This window comes from Rhea pennata, chromosome 4, assembly GCF_028389875.1.
Source record: "Rhea pennata isolate bPtePen1 chromosome 4, bPtePen1.pri, whole genome shotgun sequence".
Taxonomy (NCBI): Eukaryota; Metazoa; Chordata; class Aves; order Rheiformes; family Rheidae; genus Rhea; species Rhea pennata.
The window spans coordinates 72,413,683-72,435,343 of NC_084666.1; the positions used below are offsets into that span (position 1 = coordinate 72,413,683).

The 21,661-nt window shown below is 44.3% G+C and overlaps 1 protein-coding gene across 1 annotated transcript in view; it reads left to right on the forward strand.

Moving 5' to 3' along the window:
* The window catches only part of SLC4A4 (solute carrier family 4 member 4), a 193,855-nt gene that overhangs the window by 143,139 nt on the left and 29,055 nt on the right, over nt 1-21,661 (forward strand). Inside the window, exons 13-17 of the mRNA XM_062574256.1 lie at nt 3,888-4,021; nt 7,933-8,204; nt 13,871-13,941; nt 17,782-17,970; nt 21,520-21,633. Of these exons, the coding sequence (XP_062430240.1) occupies nt 3,888-4,021; nt 7,933-8,204; nt 13,871-13,941; nt 17,782-17,970; nt 21,520-21,633 (780 nt within the window). The remainder of the gene's footprint in view (nt 1-3,887; nt 4,022-7,932; nt 8,205-13,870; nt 13,942-17,781; nt 17,971-21,519; nt 21,634-21,661) is intronic.

The following is a 21,661-nucleotide window of genomic DNA, read 5'->3' on the forward strand; positions in this document are numbered from 1 at the left end:
GGTACCTTGGTGCCTTGATAACAGTAAACAGACATTTTATTATCAAGTAGCAAATTCTTTGGCACGGAAGCTGAAATTAGAGTTTCTTAATGCTCACTAAAAAAATCTTTACTCAATTAAATTTTTTTAAAAATTCTGGCATTTGAAGAGTGTGTAAATGACTCATTCATCTGACAAATGGTGAAATTACTGTCTAGTTAAGCAGTGACAATACTGTAGCTTGCATTCTGGTTGTGTCATTTGAGTAAGACACCTGCATTTGCTGTCTTTTGTTTTGGCTGATGGATCAGCAGCAGCTGGTCTGCATGTCCATACTAGAGGAGGCAATTCATGCCCTCGGCCCCAGTTTTTTCCGTAGCACGAGGGAATGGCAAAGGGGGCCCTGGTGTTGTCATGCCTTGCTTTGCTTGATGTTGCGCCATGTGTAGCTTCATAAGCAGTTTGCAGCTGGTTTTTGGCTGCTGCCACTTGACTTAGGGAGACTTTCTGCTGCCAGGCCCCACAGCATAAACCAGGAAAAGGAAGCAGTGCTAAAACAAGGTAGGCCTCCAGGAGAAGAGCTGGTAACCCTAGTGCTGCAGAAGGACCCCTCTGAGATGTGCTAGTGGATATGCTAGCCCAGGCTACAGGCTCCCTGCAGTCGTTTTAACATTAAACTTTAATTCACAAATGTGGAACAAAGTGCAGAAAAATCATCACTGAGTTGCTGGAGAAATCCGATCCCTCCCATCAGTTCATAGCATAGCTGAGGCTAAATGCAAGAAAATACTGTTTGTTTATTGTCTTCTAATTTGTGCACTTTAGCATTTACCTACTTCACACATGTAACAAGTGGCTGAGTTTACTGGGTTTTATTTATGCTCCCATTTGAAGCATGCACGAAATTGAAGCACACCCAGCTGTTCTGACCAGTTCCACCGGTGGGTCAGAAGTTTAGAGAGTCTGGGCACCGTGGGCTTTTCTTTTGCTATCTTCCCTCTTCAGTCTTTAGCTGAAAAGGCGTTAGGTCTCTTGACTGCTGGGGGAGTTTGAAAAGGTTTTTGACTCTCCAATAGAAGAGCAAAGATTGCACGTTCATTGTGCTCATGTGCTCACGTACCCTCGGAGTGCGAGGACAGTGTCCAAGCCCCACCAGACTTCACCCTGCTCTGCTGCTGCGGAGGCTGTTCCCCTGGGAAGCTGCTAAGGGGAGTCAGAGCCCAGGTTCCTGTGAAGAGTTGTTCAAAGTCCCAGCCAAAGCATTTGGCATTTCTGCAGGAGAAAAGAGTTCAGAAGCTTTTCTGTAAGACCTCTGAGAGCATGAGCCATGCTATATTGTTGTTTTCCAAAATGTGAAAGAGGGAAACTACTGCAGGGACAAGACTTGCCCTCAGAGGACACTGCAGTGTCACGCAGAGGGAAAGAGAGGGCCTGGTTGTCACAGTCATAGTGACATTTTTAAATTACACTTGGCAGAGCCTCGTAAACTCTGGATTTATGTCAGCTTCAACAGCTGAGGAGCAACCCTGAAAAGTTTTCCTCCCAAACATTTTGTTGTCATAGAAAACAGTATTTTGGGGGCTACTGCGTTGTAGTTTACGCTTCTTGTTTCTTGCAAAGAGTTATGTAACTGCCGCTGGGGGAGGCGTTCAGGATTGCCTGGCCTGTGCTGTCCGCCGCAGAGCGCCTGACACGGCCAGCGTTTCTTTAAAAGCTCGCTTCGGAGTTTTATGTTTCTGAGAAAAGGCACTATTCTTAGCTGCAGCCGTGTGCAAGAATGCAGAGGAAAAGAGCTTCCAGATGGGCAGGAGCCTGTGCGCCAGCTGCGAGGGCCCTCGCTGGGAGCAGTGCCGGAGCGGCGAGGGCCATGCGCTGTCCACATGCCCTTCCGTCTCCTGTGAGCCACTGCCTCCTCCTCACTTGTCCCCTAAATGGGAAGGGGACTGCTCGGAGGCTTCTGTCCACGTCCCCTGTAAAACCCGCGTGCCCTTCACGTGAAGGCTGCAGTGCTTCCCAGTAAGGGCTTTCCCTCATGCTGAGCCCTGCAAGACCTGATGGGGGACGTCACCGGCAGCATTTCAAAATGGGATGGTGGTTACAAGCCAGGTTGTCTGGGGCCCCTCTACTCACACCAGCAGTTTCAGCACTCTGCTGAGCAATGGAGTGTGTCTCAGGAGTGGGAGGCTTGGAAATACCTCTCACCTTTTGCTTTGCTGCGCAAATGTCTTGCGGATGCTTTGTAGACTCAGCAATGATGGTGCTTGAGCAGTTTTTTATGGCCAGAAAAGTAGTTGATGATTGCACGGTACAAAATGTAGCTTGGGATTTAGCAGAGAAAAATTTTTCTACTTTGCATAGTAACATAGTGGTTTGACACGTGACAGTCGAAATACACTTTTCTCACTGCAGATGGAAACTTGGGTCTTTCCAAGAAACAGAGCTACAAAACTCAATTTAAACTCCTCTCATTACCACTGATAAGCCAGCCAGACTGCAGCCCCGACCCTGCAGCTTGCCGTGGACGGGAGGAAGGAGCTGCTTGTGGTCTCAGTTGCTGTTTGTGAGGCACAGGCAGCATTAACAAGGTTGCTGACTGATTCAGATATAGCTACAATGAAGCATGCAAGCCCATGCCTAAATCTTTCTCTAGTTGATGGGTGATTACACCTGGAAAGGGTGACAACACAGCTTAAATTAAGAGTCTAGATTCAGTTTTTAGTTCACTGTTGTCTCACAGAGACACTAGCCAGGTCTTGCAGGTTGAATGGCTATGAGGTACCATGTGGCTCCTCCTGCCAGTGGCACAAACTCTGTCTATGAAGTATCTCTGCTTGCCTATAATGATGTTCACGGGACCAATAAATATCCAACCCCCCTCTGCATTGTTTCTGTTACTAGTACGGCTCTTTTAGAAAAACAAGCCTAAGCATTGAGTTGTTAGGCATGGGAACAATGATACTAAAAGGCATTTCACTTAAAAGGTAGCTTTTTTTCTTCCCTGTTGTTCTTTTAAAACTCAGTCAAGTATAAACATAGCTTAGTTTGCACAAGAGCACACAAGGTAAGGTCCACCTAATTCTGTCATTTCTGTAGAACAGTGCGTGCTCTGTCAATAATTACATTTTATTGGCAAGAAAACATGCCACCTACATTGCATCCACATTTTGCATTTTAAAAATGGCTACTGTCCAGCTATAACTTACATGAAAATCCAAGAACACATCAAGCATCTTCATTTATCATTCCCCAGTGAAGCTGTTTTGCCACACATGCCAAAGGTAATTGCAGAGGCAATTAAATGTGGAATTTATTGCTTGCTGGTGACATCTGATGAAGTTGGGTCTCAAAACAGGGCTGTTGGATGAAGTAGCCTTGCTTGGTTTGTACCTGTCTTACCAAAACAGTTATTTCAAAGAGGGGCATCTTGTTTATCTAGAAAGAGTATCTACTCCATTAGAGAAAGAGAAAACCCTCTGCTCCAGAGCGCTGTCTTCGAATCGTGTTCTGCCATATCCATCTGAAGAGCACTGCAGATGTGTGTCTTTATGCACAGTCATAAAACCGTCTTCAGCTTCAGCTTGCTCTCATATCCTTTAAACAGTCTTTAGAAACTCTTCCCCCCCCCCCCAATAGTGAAATATAATAGAGTATTATTAGACTCTGGGCCTCAGAAATAACTACATGGTTTGCTGGTTGCCATCAATAGTGATGAACTGTATCAGATGACTTTATCTGCATACGTGGTTGTACGAGATGATGGAAGATGTTCTTCCCTTAGTCTTGGACACATCAACATACAGCATACTACAAGTCACTGATGTAACTGCTTTTTTTTTGTTTGTGTGTGCAGTAGCACCTATAAAAAGGGGTTTTCAATACAACTAACATCTCTGCTATGTCTACCATAGGGTGTGTTGGAGAGCTTTCTGGGCACAGCAGTGACTGGAGCAATTTTTTGCCTTTTTGCTGGTCAGCCACTCACAATTTTGAGCAGCACAGGACCTGTCCTTGTCTTTGAAAGGCTTCTCTTTAATTTTAGCAAGTAAGTAAAGGGATGGAGGAGGGAGGAGGGGAGGAATGTCCCACACTAATAAAATACTAGCTAGGAATTAAGTGGTTAGAAGTGGGGAGGAGAAGGGATTTAGTGCATGAAATGAAACATCTATTTGTTCCTTGTAGAGATTGCAGTGAAATCACAGCTGGGATTTTCATAGGCATGTTTGCCCCAGAGGGCTGCCCGGTGTGTTGGGTGCGTATCTCCCTCGGGCTTTTTGGAAACTCTTTGCCAAGTCTACATTTGCAGAGAGGTTTGCACTCCTTTCAGTCGGTGTGCTGTCCCTCCCTGAGCACTGTGTGTTTCCCATAGGATCAAAGACACCCAGCTCACAGAGGTTTTGCTAACAAAATCCAACAGGTCTCCAGGGTGCCAAAATTTGTCCTTCCATTCATACTCATTTGAAATCATGGCTATTATTAGTAAAAGTGGAAGTATGTATTGCATAAACAGCTGTAGATTATTATTTGTCCTCAGAGTTCACAGAATCATAGAATCAGTAAGGTTGGAAGGGACCTCTGGAATTGCTAGATGAATCTTTGCAGTATTAATTGCTTTGGGCTTTTTTTCTTATAACTAATGTAAAGAGATTCTCCTTCTCACACTATTTTACCATTTATTCTGTGATAATGTCTAAAACCCAGAGCTGTAGGGGCCCTGCTTTGATATGAGTTTGCTTTTGTTACAGATCTGTAATGCTAGCAAAATATAGTGAGATTCCCTGAAGGAATTGGTATATTCACTGATAATTTCACATGTAGCCCTACTGATATTTTTGGATGGTGTTTAAAAAGATAATTTTATGTTAAATGGAAAATACCCCACATCTCTTTTGTGGCCTTCCATTCTTTCATCAGAGGAAGCTCATAACACTGTAAGTTGTGAAGGACTTGTATTTTAGAACATGAAATGAAGAGTGGATTTAAGACAAACTGAGCTTTCTTTCTAAAGCAATTGCCTGTAATGCAGAACAGTTCTTTTGCCATTTGTAGCTATTTTTAGAAAAGGCCTATTGAATTATTAAGCTTGAATGTGGCTGCATGTTGCAACAAGGCAGGAGGCATAGGCTGTGTTTGGTTGTTTAATTTTATCTCCTTTGTTATATTGCATCTATGTGGGTAGTTACTCATCTGAGTTGGTAAAGTAAGAATTGAGAGGATACAATATGACCAGGTCTCTCCTGTGAGTACTTCCTAGGAGAAGTCTTTTAAGGTACAGACCTGCAGGTGATACATTTATGTGAGATCTACTTTTGCAGTATTAACACTGGACTCTTTTAGAGTGTGATGATTTTATTTGGCTACTTCATAAACTTTGTAATACTTGTGGCAGTGTGAGCTGTATGTGTGAGAATAGTGCAACGCAGGATGAAATGGGCACAGTCTGATTCTGGTGTCACATTGTCAAAGTCAGTACTACTTTATCATCAATATTGTTGGGTTTGAAGCCTGTATGGTCTCTCACCACTCTCCGGTTCCTCTGAGACTGAGCCATATTTGTGCCAACCCAGGCAGAGGGTTGTCTTGGATGAGAGGATGCCACAGAGAGATTTCTTGCCCCTTCTCCTTAAAATGAAGCGTAGTCCCCACTTGCCTGGCCTTGGGATTTCCAGGCTCATTCGTGCTGTCTGCTCATTTCTGCCTTACAGAGGCAAAAGGGACCAGCTTTGGAGCCTGTCTCTTCAGACTGCTGGAGTGCAAGCAGAGAGAGACAAAAGCTAGGAAAAAATAGACAGAAAATAAGAGTAGCTTTGGGAAGGAAATTGGAAGCTGCCTGTTGTTAAAAGCTCTGCAGCAGAGCAGCAGGAGGGGCACTTTTCACTTTTTCTTTTTTTGCCTAGTATAAGTGAATAAAATCAGGAATACACGTGCTGTAACTGTTTGCATCCAGCTTGCAGGTCTAAACTGCACATGGGAGCAAAAAAGCAAAATGGACACTTTTTATGGCTTTTGGAAGGAGAGAGTGGTTATTTTTCACCTGAAAAGGAGGTGGTGGTTATAAAAGCTGTTGTTTCAACACGTACTGGAGCAGAGTGGCAGTTCTGTGGAGGAAGTCTTTTTCACAAGAAAATTGCAGTCAAGGGCTGTGATTTTCAATAATGCATTTGCAGTCGTTTGTATTCACAACACCCTGTTCCATGCTGGGAGCAGAATTAGAAACACTTTATGTCTACTGATTCATAGAAAGTTTGACTCTGTGCATGTACAGATATCTAAGAGAGCTTCTGTTAAATGACAGCCAGCCTTCCCAGAAGAAACTCAGACTGCAGTGTGATCGTGGTCTTAACTAATGGCAGAGTGCAGTTTGGTGGCACCTTCTTTTATGAAACCCATCTCTTCCTTTCTCCACTCCATTCCCTGTTCAGTGCAAGAGATGAAAAGTTACAACCCTCATGTGAAGAATTTGTTTGGCAACATATAATAAAACAGTTTAATGTAAATTTAACCAGAATTTAGTCTTAATGAATTTAAAAAATTATGAGGATATATGTACCCTCAGTGATCATCCTAAGACCTGGTAGGCTGCCTAGGGCTGTTGTGCCCCTCTTACGGAGGGGAAGCCAGACGTACAGGCAGTTCGAACCCAAAGAGACCGCGTTGTTCAGACACACTCAGCCAGCCCCGAGCTCCCTGACTTTGGTAGCGCTCACACAGCTGGGGCAGCTCAGAGTGCAATGGGATGCAATTTAGCAGCTGCGTACCTGGCCTGACTTTTTGCTGCAGCTGTGTGCATCTGCCTCCTTTTAGGTGGGCCCTGCCTAGGCTTCAGTGTTTTCTCCCTTTTCACTATTAAAAGGTTGCAGCTGCCTCATGTGGGGCGCTGGTCTATTCTCTGCTCCGCGATGCAGTACCTTGAGCTGGAAAACTGCCCTGTAGCCCCTCTGCCTGTCGAGTTTCTGCTAGAGAGGAGGTACAGGCTTCGGGAACACAGGGCAGAATTGCTGCAGAGTTGGCAGCATGTGCACAAATGCGGACAAAGGTGTCTGCACAGGTCCTTCTCCCTTCCTGGAGTTTCCCCAGAAACTGCTGCCCTTACTCCTCTCCCCCGCAGCACTGCCCGCTGCTGGGGCACAGCCTCCAGCTTCCAAGCAAAAGCAGCCAGCCAGTCTGGTTGGGGCTGCTGGCCTCTGCTCCCTTCCCCAGAACGGGCACTAATCTCCCTGGCAGGGCCTTATCTACGCTGCTGCTCTTCGTTCTCATTTGCTCCATCCTAAAAGCCTCCTTTGAACTCTGTGCTGTGGCAGGGCATGGCAATTGTGAGCAGAAAACAAGGTGCAAACACACTTCTCTGGATACACCAGTACATTTCACTCCATCATTCTCCATGGCCTGGTACCAAGCTTTTTTATTTCTGCTGCTGCTCTATATTTCTTTATCTTCTGCTGGTATTTTGATTTCTGCAGATAGAGCAATGGCCTGAGATGTGGCAAATGCAGGATGCTGAGTGTGAGGCTTGGCAGAAAAGTGTTTTTCCAAAGGAGATTTGTAAACCACGGATCACATTTTCTGCTGATGTAAAGCTGGGGACTCTGTGAGTTGAGCTGTGCTTGGGCTGTACAGCTGGCTGTTTGGGCCTTTACAGTTGTACCCGAGTTTGCCCAGGGCAGCTTTTTACTGGGAAGCCTAAAAGAGCTTGAATTCACTGGTAACATTTATTAATGGAGTGACTGTTTCTGCATGCTTTCTGCTAGCTTGACTATTAAATGCATGGCATAGATTTATGGGGCTGACTTGCTGAGAAGAGACAGCAAACTTAGTACTTGGGAATATGTCCATAGACAAAAAACCACAGGTCTCAGAGTCTGCACATTTGCCATTTCTCATTGTAAAGAGCTGATTCCATGCAGAGTTACCTAACCCCTTGTATTTTTCCTTCTTGTCTTCTCTATCTTGTTGCAGAGACAATGGCTTTGATTACTTGGAGTTTCGCCTCTGGATTGGTCTTTGGTCGGCCTTCCAGTGTCTCATTCTTGTAGCTACTGATGCCAGCTTTCTGGTGAAATACTTCACCCGCTTCACTGAGGAAGGTTTTTCCTCCCTTATCAGCTTCATCTTCATTTATGATGCTTTCAAGAAGATGATTAAGCTGGCAGATTATTACCCAATCAACTCCCTGTTCAAAGTGGACTACATCACACATTACTCCTGTGCCTGTGAACCATTAGATCCAGGTAAGAAAATTTTTTTATTATCTCTCCCTTTTGCAGATAAAAGTTTTCATTTGCTTTCTCTTTTGTTGTGCTGCTACCAAGATAATAAAGAGATAGCTCAATCCTTCTTTATCAGCTGTCTTCAGATAACCTATGTTAGCCTTATTTTGAAGGTAGTATGGCCTGCTTAGGGATGAGGTTCACCCTAAGTGGTAGCTGGAATTTCTTTCTAGCCCTGCTTGCTGGAATGTCTCATGTGCGGGTCATTGCCAGTGGAGAAGCTACCTCTGTATCTTTGTCCCCTCACATCCCTGCTGTCATTAATTTTAAATGGCAGTTTCTGAGGAGCCTGTGAAGGGACAGAAGTGGTGGTTCAGTCACTGCGGTGATGGCTAAGTCAGTCCTGGTATCTACAGTGCTGTTTTGCCAAGTGCAGGTGCTAGATTTATTCAGGGTGTTACCCAAACATGGGTGGCTCACACCTTCTATCTGCGTATTTGAGTGAAAGAGTACAAATAATTCCTCATTAAAGCAGTTGGGAAGAATGTCTGATGGAGTTACGCCTATCACTAGCGCGTGGGCCGCAAGAAAAATTTATCCGGAATAAGTATAGATCTGGCAGTGCAACTAGGAAAAGAAGGCTCCAGGACCCAAATACAAACAGATGTGTGCCAGGTTTACCATTACGGAAGTCATAACCACTCCTAGGAGCCTTCAAACAATGAGGACTGAGTAAGAAAGTTGGTTTGTACTCAAAGTAATCTTCAGGTTATCTTGGCGTGCCTGCCAAGCAGGAAGAGCGTCTAGTTGTTGTAGCCAATTTGCTTTGCAAAATGCGTCAGGAACTGGATCTGTTTAAACTATGAGCTTACATTATTAAATGTAGGCCCTCTGCAAGGACTTCAGTGCTGGTCCAGTTCTGCTTCTGTTTGAATGGAAGGTTGTTTCCTCTCTTGGCAGCTGAGGAATTAGGTCAATGGGGAATGGTCTGCAATGTCACTCTTGAACTGAGAAATGCCAAAATAAAAGTCTCAACTGCCCATCTGGATGCTGGGCTACAGACCCACTGCAGAGGGCAAACGTGAAGGTACAGCTGACATCTGCAGAAGAAACCTGGCTGTCACTCTTTTCATTTAATAAGATATTTGTACTGGAAATACAATGGCGATCTTTGCCTGGATAAGCTAGTGAAGGGACGATTAGTGTGTGTTATTTGATAAAGTTCACAAACACTTGCTGTCATGAGTCCCTTTATATCTGTCGTGCCTCTTAGCCACATGTTTGTTTCCCAGGGTATAGCTGATTTATTTCAAGTGCGCATGCGTGCACATAGATACACGTATACGTATGTTTGGTACTATGCCAGGCCCCAATGCCAGTCTCATTGCCGTCTCACTTTAGGTAGGGCTAGGCCAGTAGTTGAATGCCACAGACCTGATTCTCCTGAACTGGGAGACTTCAGAAGGGGTCAGCTGACCTGGGCTTGGCTTGAGGTAGTGCTGCCATGTTCTTGTTGTATTTTGAGCATAGGATTTATACAGGGGCTGGATGTGCAATTCTGATGCACCTTGCTTTGCCCAAGACAGTGTTTGTCAAAGGCCTGCCAGATATTTCAACTCTTCTCAAGGCCCTTTGATATACCATCTCTTGCAAGGATAACTCCAGCGTTGTAACACTACCTCAAAACACAAACTGCAGTGCAGGTGGGCACACTGTTTGCTCCTCAGAATATCCCAGTACACAAGGGGTCTGACTGCAGCCTTGTAAGTGAGGCCACAGTTTCTAACTGCACATGAGAGGGAAACACAGCTTTTCCTCTTCTTGTTCCCTTTCCTCAGTCATGCTGCCATATTAGAGACAGACCGCATGTTCCCATGAGTGCACACAAGCCACTCAGACCTAGCCTGCAACGTGCTGGTACTCTCCATGTTCCACTGTGTGGGCACTCTGGGAGGATTGGGCAGTAGATCTTGGGGATTTAATCTCCATGCCTCACAGTAGTAAGATGAGGCATTATTTGAGGGGCCCATTACTTCATAACAGTTTGTGCATTCCTTTAACATCAAAATTCTGGCACTTTGTTCCAACATGCTGTTCTCGCAAACTAATGCAATTTTTAAGTAAATAGTACTGAACTGATAGGTTGTTTGGTTTTCAACACTGGAATGGTACGTAAGGTTGACTTAGCAATTGCGCAGGTAGCAATGGTGACGTTGTAAACTAGGAAACAAAACTCACCAAAAGGGAAAGAGAAAATCCTCCACAGGGCTCACTAAGTTGTTTGCGATGGAAGGAAGTGGCTTGATAGTTTTAAGATGCCACTCTTTCTTGCTCTATAGATTTGGTAGTTGGTTCCCTACACACACACACACGCACGCACACCACACACACATACACGCTGTTCTCCACTTACTGGAGTCCTGTGCTCCTACTGACCTTTCCAGTTCCTGAGTGGCTTTAAGCTAAGCCTCCAAGCAGGATGTATTATAATATTTGCTTCTTGGCACCACCCATGGACAATGTTAGCAAGGCCTGGATATAGGACAGAAGTCTTTACCCTTCTGCTCAGTCATATGTGCAAAATACCCATCCTGGATGTGAATGGAAGAACACGTGGGCAGCTTTACTGGGTCAGACTGAAGGACCATCCAGCCTAATGTTTTGTCTCCAGTCGTGGCCAGTGAGAGGATCAGTGTGCGTCATATGAGGAAATACCGCGCCTGCTCTGTACCTGTCTGGAGGTAGCTGTTCACTGCTGTCAGACCTTGGTGAGCATGAGTGGCTGATACTCATCTTTGATCAGACAAGTAATAGGATCATTGCTGCAATTTCTCATGGATCTCCTGAACCTGCTAGTGCCACCTGAGTCATTCTGGGATGAGGCCTTATCCCCATCAAACAGGTGCCATCTGTACTCCTCTGCATGCAGGGCAAGCTTTTGGATCACATGACTGCATCGTCTGGGGTTATATCAGGAGAATGAAGTACAGTATCATTTCCATGTTTCCCCCTTAGTTTGTCAGGTATCATCAGACCTTCAATAGGAGGAGTGACCGGATAAGAGTTGAGATACTGACAGCAATCTGTCCCAATAACCCTCTGGGACTTTTCTCTAGCCATACCAACCTCTGCTAGATACGTCTATGCGAGTCCGTGCCACCTGTGATGTGAAGACTGTCATAGTATGAATAATGTCTGGGATTCAGAAGCTGTCAAAGTTGAGGGAAAAGACAGAACAGCAAACAGTCTGGCAAGGGAGCAACAAGCAGTGATCCCAGGCTTAAACTCAGTCTGAAATTTGTTTTTTTGACATTGATGAAAAAACAATTGTCTTGTGTAAAGCTGTGAGTTTACAATGATTACTGTATTCACACAGCACCTGGCACTTGCTGGGCCCTTGTGCTGTTCTAATCCTTTGGTTGGTGGCATGCCCTTCCATGGTGAATTTGACATGTACTAGCAAGGAGGTGTCCAAAGAAACAAATAGCCTCGTAGATCCTTGCTAGCATGTCAGTCTTGACACTAACAGTTTGGCACCTTTCACAGGTTTGAAATACACTGGTGCATGCATCGTATAGCAATGTCTCTGCATAAACACAGATACCCATAAGGAAAAGATAGCACAAATTCTTGCTCCTGGAATAACAAGTCTCTCCATCAGCTGCTCATTGCCACTGTAGAGGAAGGTCTCTCTCCTGCCATGCAACAGAAAATCAGCAGCAAAGTCACGGGCAGCAGCTGGGAAAGTCTAAGCTAAGAAAAGTGCTTTCAAAAAAAAAAAAAAAACTTGCAGCTTCTTCATTGGCTCTACATGTAGTGTAGATCCTCCAACAGGAATATTAACACCACTACTGTCTAAAATATCTCTGAACAATCCATGTTGCCTTCCACTAGACATTTTTAACACATCACTCCACTGGAAATCATTGAATCCTTTTGTATTACACCAGAAAGATTAATGAAATGATGATATGGTCATTCGTAGCTGTTGTGGTATTGATTCAGCTTTCTGTACTGTGTTCCCCAAAGGATGCACACTTTCTTCTGCCTTTTGCAAAAAATGCACCAGTGTTGTGGAAGATGTCTCCATTTCTCACTCACAAAACATAAGTGGACTGACTCTTCATGTCCTGCACTTTTGAAAGCCCTTTATGAAGGTGCAAAGTAGAGGTACAAATCATCATTACATTTCTGCAGTATTTTATATCTGCACAACATGGCAGCTCTTGGTGTTGCTCATGTTTCAGGGAAGAGGAGACACTTTTCTTCCTTCAGGCCTGAATGGCCTTTGCTTTGGGCTTGGAGGAAGATATCATGCAGGACGGTGAAGTAATGCTTTTGAAATCGCCGATGGGATTTTTCTCTGCTCTGGATATCATTATGCGGTGCAGTGTGCACGCCTACCCTTTGATCCACATATCTCCACTCTGCATTTCTCCAAGGAAGCATGCTTTTATACAAGCTAAAACACAGAAACAACTGCAAAAACTATGCTCCTTCCGCTTTAGGAGGAAAAGCATCCCCAGAGCAACTATTTAGACCTGGAGTTAAAAGAAGTACAACTGTAGGAGATTTCTCTTTAGCCCAGCAGAGAATTCAGAGGAAGAAAAGAAAACCTCTATACTCTTGATCTGTTCTGGCAAAGGAAAAAATGAAAGCAGAGAGATTTTCAGACTTTGCTGACACTGCATGTTCTCGTGATAGCATGCGGGAGTGCAGCAGGCGAGTGTACAGCGAATGTAAAGGCTGTGCGCTACAACACGGACGCTGCTGAGCCAGCTGCAGGAGCAGGAGGTGATAACTTGGTGCTGTCTGCTCACTACAGTTTTTCATTCATGAGGCGACAGGGCCTGATGCTCCTTTAACTCACCTGCTTGTGTATTCCTGCTTGGAGGCAACAGCCTGCCCCATGCAAAAGGCCTTTTCACTCATCTGTGAAGTCTACAAAGAGGCATTTGACATGATTGGAGATGCTAGGAAAGGAGCATGTGCCCTAGAAAGAAACAAATGTGCCTTATAGGGTATTTAATGAAAGTTAAATATTCTCTCTGGACAAAAAAGTACATGCAAAACCTATGTAAAACTTGGGAACATGCTTGACAAGTCTGTTTGCAGGAGATATTGCATTTCTACTTGAATTCTAAAGTGTAAATGATGTGTAATCCTGTGGAAGCAAACAGAAACACACAGGTAGGTCACAATGGACAGAGACCCTCTTTAAATAAATTAACTCTATTCTCTTAATTTCAGCTACTCCTTTGCCTGTCTTTTACTTCTCAAAGTGTGTTTGTGCTGGTTTCTGAAGTGCGTTTTGTTTTTTTCACTATCTTTGGGGGATAGGTCCTGAGGTGTTTATTTTAATCCAGAAATCTTCAGGAAAATACTGCAAAATCAAAAAATTATGTATTATCTGTCTATATATCTTCCTATCTATCTACTTTTTTTACAGTGAACTCCAAAATAAAGTTTTTCTTACCAAATTTCTTTCTTTCTTTTTTTTTTAAGTGATTTATGACCAATGCTTTTCAGTCGCTCAGAAAAAATACTTTAGATTCACTTAACCAGAGTGAAGAGATTACAAATACAATTCGATGCTCTTTTACAAAGATCTAGTAACAATTGATTTAATAGCTTAGGTATGCTTTTGGCATCATGCTCAGTACTTCTATTTTTGTCCTCTCTTGCAGTTAATAGCTCGTTATTTAATGGGACAAGTGTGCTGTCAGGTGATGGGCTGTCCTACTCCTCCACTGAGATGGTAAGTGAGGCTTCTTGGAAGACCAGCCCTGAAAGCATCCAAGTAGTGTTTGGGGGCTCTGTAAGAAGCGGGTTGGCATCCCCCTGCTCCTCATACTTTTATTCTGCCAAGAGGCAATGGTTAAGCAGTGGTCCAGCCTCAAGAGCAAGAGAGGAAACCATGGCTTCTTTCCCCCCACCTCCTCCTACTAAACAGAAACAACCACAGTCCCAAAGTGAGGAAATTAATAGGTGTTTTTTCCAGTAGTCCTTTTCCTTGGGAACATGTGGCCTCCTATAATCTGACTGATTTTGGCTGTGACCTGGCAGTGAGTTGACGTAAGAAGAGTTTGCGTAGTTGAAACTGAGGGAAGCTCACCACCTCTGTTTCCCTCCCTTGATTGTGTTATGAGAGAGCCAGCAGTTTACAGCTGGATTTTAGCTTACCTATTCCTTCCAGTGGCAATGACTGCAAATGCAATTCACGTGCTTCTTCGTAGTTCTCCTGAGCTCTGTAAGTGCCATGAGCTTCTGCTGGCCATAGAAATAGCTCGGTAACCGATCACGTGAAAAAGTCCTCGTCGTAAAACTCTCCATTTCCTAATAAGCAGTGTGGCACTGTTTCTTTTCACATGCTTACTCTAGCCTTGAAGGATTTATCATAATATTGCACATGGAAGACTATGTACATAATCTGATAATACTAATTTCTTGTGAGTGGCAAGCCCTTTTTTTGCAACCCAATCTGTACATGTTGGCAGGAAGGAAACAGTTCTCCTTGGGAATTAGCAAGATCCTCGTGTACAGACCTCATCATTTCCAGAGTGGTAATGACATGAGTGTTAGGGCCAGCCCTTCCTCTGAAGGGTCCTATTTGCATCCCATTCTTTGACTTCCTGTAGCCAGTACTGACTTTTCCAGATTTCACTGAGGCCGTGAGCTTTGGATGATGAGAAGGAAATAGGGTTTAGTGGTTTTGACTCTGTTTTGTGTTTCATGCAGGAGCAATATGCTGAGATGCAGAATAATGCATTTTTTTGCTTAAGAATACAGATTGTAGCCAGCTGTTTGTTTTGGTAAGGTGGCCGCTCTTGCATGGCATCGCATCGCCCCAACAGAAAGAGAAAAGTTTCTGAGCTGGGGGCACCAAGCTCATGCAGGCAAGACTGCTCAGGGCTCTAGAATTGCACAGGAGATGCAAAGCTGAAGGAAAGGACATTGCCCAAGGTCCCACAGGAGGTCTGCAGTAGAGTGAAGAAACAGAAATGAGATCTTGTCATGGCTGGTCAGTGGCTCTCCAGGCTGGACCTTTTGTGCCCTTCCCTGCTCTGTGCCTTCTTTGCTGCCCAAGCCCTGCTCGCTTCCTGCAGCTCCTGAGCATCAGAGCTGGCTGCTTGTGCAAGGGCTGAACTGAGGGCCTCGTTGTTCAGCTGCCCGTCACAGCAAATCCTGCTCTGTGGGGTGACGAGCAGCCCCAAGCTCTGAGACAGTGCTGGCCGTCAGGATGCCTAAATCCACCTGTCAGGAGAAAGTGCCAGTTGCCACTTTCGTTTCACGAGCAAGAGCAACTCTGCTTGTTATTTGTGGATTTAGCATTTGATTGTCAGTCTCGGGAGAGGGTAGACGTGCTTAAGAGGAAGGCAAAGGACCAAATCAAGGCCTGAAGACATGAAAATAACCCCCAAAGTTGCATTTCCTGACAGTGCTTTCTTGGAACAGTAATCTCAGCATCTCAGGCTCCCTTTCCCAAACTCCCTGTTGTGACACCTTCCCTGTGACTCAGTAGGGCTGTCCGGGGCCTCCTGTCAGACCACATTGGCATCTCTCAGTCTGATTTTGAAAAGAGCCAGGGGGCTGCAGTGTCCCAGCCCTCTGCCGTGGTCCCTGCTCGAGCAGCAAGCCTGGAGCTCAGAAGTTGGCTCTGCTCCCTTGCACGTGGCACTGCAGCGGGACCGGGGACCACGTCTCACCAACCGTCTCGGGCACTTGTGCTAAATGCTGGCCACAATGAGATGTCCACTCCCGCTGCAGAGCGTGTAAAAAGTGCCCCAGAACCTTTGCTTTTCTTGATCCTCCCTGCTTTGAAAACCACGCTCATTCTACCATCTGCTGCAGCCCTGAGGTTAGCAGGGCAGATCTGCAGAAACGCCACCGAGGAGGGACAAACTGCTGCTGCTCGGTGCTGCAGAGAGAGGCAGTGCTGAGAGAGCAAACGTGGCAGCACCTTGTCAAACACAAGCACATAAGTGGGTGGTAGTGGTGGTGGTGGTTGTTCACTCTGCCATCAGCATCAGTAAAATCTTACCTCAGTTCAGCAATATCTCTGGATTGACAAAATTTGCTGAGGGGGCTGTAGTCATTTAAATGCATCTTCAGACCAGGAATAGATAAAAATCCAGCATTTTGTGGCATGAGATGTGTTTTCAAATGTGCACATTATGAACAAGACTTTTAGTAAAAGTTTACATGACTTCCTAATTGAATATTTTGCTTATTAAGAGCAGGGTTTTTTGTACCTTATACTTTTGCCTCAAGAACATCCATTTTTGATAAATTGCATGCTGATCTGAATTAGTTTGTTCCTTCATTTATTCATTTTGAGTATTTTAAAATGTTTTCTCTCTCTAATTTGATAGCTTCCAGGACAGTAATTTTCTTCATCTAGATTCTCATGCAGAAATGGAGGAGTAGAGACAATGTGATTCTAAAGCTCCCCGGATTGGTAGAAATACTTGAAGTTACCTTGAACTTGTTTTGGAATTAACATTTACTCTCTGAATTCACAATCTTTACTTAAGATGATGCTCACTATGTGCAGCTCGAGTAGACTCAGGAGCTCGCTGCACATTTATAGTCTTGGCTTCTCATGCATTCGTATTTGGTCTGTCCTCATCCCCACATTGACATTATTATGAATAATACACACAGAGGGAGAGGAAAACACACTTCCTTGAGCTCCTCTTTACAAGAAGCGTTAGGAAACAGATGATCATCTAACATGGCCCATGCAGCTCTGGATTCCACAATGAGATTTTAAATACAACTAGTGTCTCCCTATCTGGCAATTACAGTCAGTCATCATTAGTGACAAAGTCTTTGCATCAGGATGGAAGCAGTTAAAGGAAATTCAAGAGCAAGTTCTTATTCAGTGATGCTGTGGGAAAGAGACCCGCAGGTCTTACTGAAGCCAATGGAGATAACTGTGGGTGTTGTGTTGAGTCCCAGCAGATGAGCTGGGGCTGTAAGACATTTCTGCAGTTACGGACAGAGAGCTTTTGGCCGTGGAAACAGTGCTAGTCTGAGAGAAGTGGGTTTGGATTAGGTGTTATCTGCAGCGAATGAGCAATGGAGAGTTTGTCTCAGGTCACTACAGCTTCTATGTGAAGTTTCCAACATGGCATTTCCATGAGGGAAAACCCAGAGCGTGGCAGGCAGGAACACAGTGGAGGGAGGCTGGAGGGATTAGGAAGCTCCCTGCTATGGGAATGGCAGATGAAATGGCCTCTCAAAACCAGGCAGGGGTTGGGTTCGTTGGTCAGCCTCAGCAGGGATCCCCTCACACTTGAAAGAATGAGGGAGAAGGAAGCTTTGTCTGTCCTTTGAATGCAAAATGCCTATAGGCAAAAGTGCAACAGAGAGCTCAGTTTTTGTTCCCTATTCTTTCCAAGGCACAGGTAATATTCATCCTCTCTCCAGGTTACAATCCATTCTGTCTGCCCACAAGCCCAGGGATTTGTCTCTTCAGCCCCACGCCTCCCTAATCCTCCCCGTTTTACTCCTGATGTGCTGTCCCCGTTAGTGTGGTAGCACTGATGAGCGTCTAGGCGCTTGGCTTCATGGAGACATTCTTTTTGCTCTGCAGTACAACGGCACCATTGACTGGTCATCTCTGACAAAGAAGGAGTGTTTGAAGTACGGAGGACAGCTTGTGGGCAACAACTGTAAATACGTCCCTGACATCACCCTCATGTCTTTCATCCTCTTCTTTGGCACCTACACCTGCTCCATGGCCCTGAAGAAGTTCAAGACCAGTCGCTATTTTCCAACCACTGTAAGTATGCCTGTTCATCCAAGCAGTCTGTCTCTTTACTCCTTCAGTGTGCAAAGCTAAACCCTCTTTTTGTTATAGCTGCAACACACACTGACAAGTGCTTTGTAGGGAAGCCAGATTGCATTTGCTGTGATAAAAACATGGCACTGGTTAATCAAGGTATGTCCTGTAATTGCTTAGCTTTCACTGTGTTTTTCTCCTCTGAGTGTGAGGAAGGCACAAGTAAGTCAGCAGAAGAGCCGAAATCTGTCATTGGCATGTGACAATGATTTTAAAGGTACTGAGGGCAACAGTTTGAAACTAAAATAGGTATTAATGCAGTTTATCTGGATGAGATTGATTCCAGCTTTAAGAAATTAGAAGAGTACTTCAGGCATATGCAGTCTCAGTTGGCCATTTTCAGTGTCAGGTGTAAAGCTGAATGTGATGTACTGATTCAGGCTAGGGTATATGGACATTTGCACAAAAATCAAATGAGGAAAAGTGGCTATTAATCATTGCATCAAAAGTCTCCCTGCTTATAGCCAGGGGGAATATTTGGGGAGGACAGAAGAAGCCCTTTGCTTCATCATTGAGTGGAAGCTGGTAAGCTAACTGTCCGGACAGAACGTGACAGCTGAGATGCAGCTTTCATGTTACTGTTTAACATGGGAAATACTCAAAAATCAGTGCAAAAACATTGAACTCAGCTGTAATCCATATTTGGCCTACCTGCTATGGTACGGACTTAGAGGAGAAATTCCACTTCTTCCCTTAGATGTGAATAGGAGTGTCCTGATAATCTTTGCATTGATTTAAATGAAATTTTGCTCAGACTTCCAGACGACTTATATGCACCTCTCAAGTGACTCAGCAGGCATCTACTTGTTCTGTCTCCCTAACTAAAGCTGCAGCAACAGCTGGTAAAGGTATGAAGGCAGAGAAGAAATCCAGGCCTCCCCTCTGTGAGGGGCTCAGCTGAAACACACTGGACTAGAAGCTCTGCCCTCCCCAAGACTGAGCCTTTCCCAGTTCTGTCAGAGTCTGAACCTGACAGAAGGCAGACGTGCGAGTTGGCGGTTTCCGTGTGTAACAAAGCTGTTTTTCTCTCGGAGACCTTCCCCCCATTTTTGGCATTCTGACACACCAGGATTTATCCTGCATGGATGTTTACTGTTCTGCTGTGTTAGAATTGAACCTCTATTATTTTTAATAAAAAGGAAACAAATTCCATCCAGGCTGGAATGTAGCTCAATTTATCTGTAACCATGTGAACCTGGGAAGCCTGGAAGGAACAATGTTGAAAAGTTCACGCAGCTTACGGACAGGCATGATGGGTCCTGCCCAGCTATATCTTGGGGCCTGACCAGTGGCAGCTTTAACTTGTCATAGTGCCATTGATTTCAGTAGCACTCTTTTATGCCTATTGAAGATTTAACAGAGGGGCCTACTTTCTTTTCCTATTTGTTTCAGTAGTTTTATTACTTCGCCAGAAATAATGTAATCTCTGCCATTCACACAGAACATCACACCTGTAATGGAAGATTGGGTCTTTTTTACACCATTGTCTGATGCAAAATGCCATTTTTTCCTTCCTTTTCCCAGATTTTTGTCTGCATTGCAAAAATAAGTCACATTAAAAGTCTCCTTCATTAAGAGTCTCCTTTTCTGGAGTTATTCAAAACCCGCCTGGATGCAGTCCTGTGCAACATGCTCTAGGGGACCCTGCTTGAGCAGGGAGGTTGGACTAGACACTCTCCAGAGGTCCCTTCCAACGTTACCCTTTCTGTGATTCTGTGAAAAGAAGGATGTCTGGGGATTTTTTTCTTAAATCCACAGCCCTTGGGAATCCTGAGATGATATGAGAAGCTAAACCTTTGTCAAAAAAGTCTCTGGCTCTGGTGATAGCACAGAAAGAAATGAATATGTGAACCCTTAAGAATCAGAGATCAAAATAAAAATGGAAGGAAACAGTATTTAATATCTGTAGAAATGTCACTATGATTTAAATTTGATTCATAAATGTTTGGTATTTGTCAGTATTGGAAGTTGATCTTGAAAGTGCTCTCAGCGTGACCATGATGCATCATGAAAATGTATGTCTATAAGAAAGAGAAAAAAAGAAACCCAAATTGTCTAAAAATTATTCCTGAGATCTATGTGAGTTTTAATGCCAATAGTACAATGCATGCTTGGCTGCCTTTGGAATAGTTTTGGGTCTTCTGTAAAGAAAATCTATCTTAAGTCATTTATTTCCAGCAACTTTTAAATATACTGGTAGGAAAAATGAATGAGAACAAAAAAATTGAAAGTAAGAAAATAAAGTTTTTACTTGTGAGTTATTTGTTTTAGTCTGACAGCACAGATCATTAATGTTGTGACTCTGGTCACAAAGGCCATATTTGGCCTACAGCTGCCTTTCAAATCCACTTTTAAATTGCTTTGATCTGTCCCAAGGGCCCAGAAGTAAATATTACCTCCTAGAAGACGATTAGGAGGCAGTTTGTCAAGCATGCCTAAAACTAAAGGGTTGTTAAGTAACACAGTTCACCAATTAATGAGAACTAAAGGTGCTGACAGGCATCACGGTACAGCCTGCAGTCGGGTAATTGAGTCCTTACCAAGGTAGGAGTAAGTGTAAACTGAGCCTGCTTTGGAAAACCCTTTTCCTGTCTGCTGAGCTGCAACAAACAGGGTCCTCTAGGAAAGCTCTGCTCTTTGATTTGAACTGTGAGAGTGGTGGCATTCATGCTCCACCTTGCAGGAGGTTAAGTGACACGAAGCAGGTGCTACTGCACTGCCCGGCGCAGAACCGTTCCTTTGTTTCCTTCAGACAGGCAGAAAGAATTTGCTTCTGCATTTCCCCCTGCTTTTCAAATACACTGGCATTCTGCAGTTTGCCTTTCCATAGCAATTAACAGGCAGTCCTGGCCCCTTTCCACTCAGAGCCTCGCGTGCCTTCCGAGGTCCCGTCTGCCTGACGTTGGTGAGCAGAGCTAGCTGTGTGCTCGCGACAGGTCGGCAGTGCTCCCTGGTGCGCTTGTAGGCGTCTTGCGCCTTGCTTGAAGAGGCGTGTGGAGTCTCAAATGAGCTCTGCTCTCACCACTTCTTCCAAGTGTATTTAATCTTTCACAGGAAATTACTTATTAAAGAAAGGGCCGATTTTTCTCGGTGTGACTGCAGTGCAAGCTTTACAGGCACTGCTGCAGAGCAACGAAGCATCCATGCTGGTGGTTGTTGGCTACTGTCAAATGTAATGTCGGTAGGACTACCTTGAAGAATTCTTGTGGGAGTTTCTTACAAAAGCAGTTTTCTTTTTCCTTAGACTTGTTTTCATACTTCCATTTAGACTTACTTGTTTGGCTTTCAGACAGCACAATAAAGTACCGAGGCACACTGAGGAAAATGGCATCAGACATTACAATGTGCCCCTTTGTTTTCACAAAAAAAGAAATGATTAGCTTGTATTGCCACCAAATGCAAGGCTGGAGTATCACACTGAAATGAAAGCATAGGTAAAATGGTTGCTCATAGTACTAACTATTGCTATGATATCAACTTCTGTTTCAGGCCAGGAAGCTCATCAGTGACTTTGCCATTATCTTGTCCATTTTGATTTTCTGTGGAATAGATGCCCTGGTAGGCGTGGACACACCAAAACTAATTGTGCCAAGTGAATTCAAGGTATGTACCTGTCAGCTTGTTCTGTGGC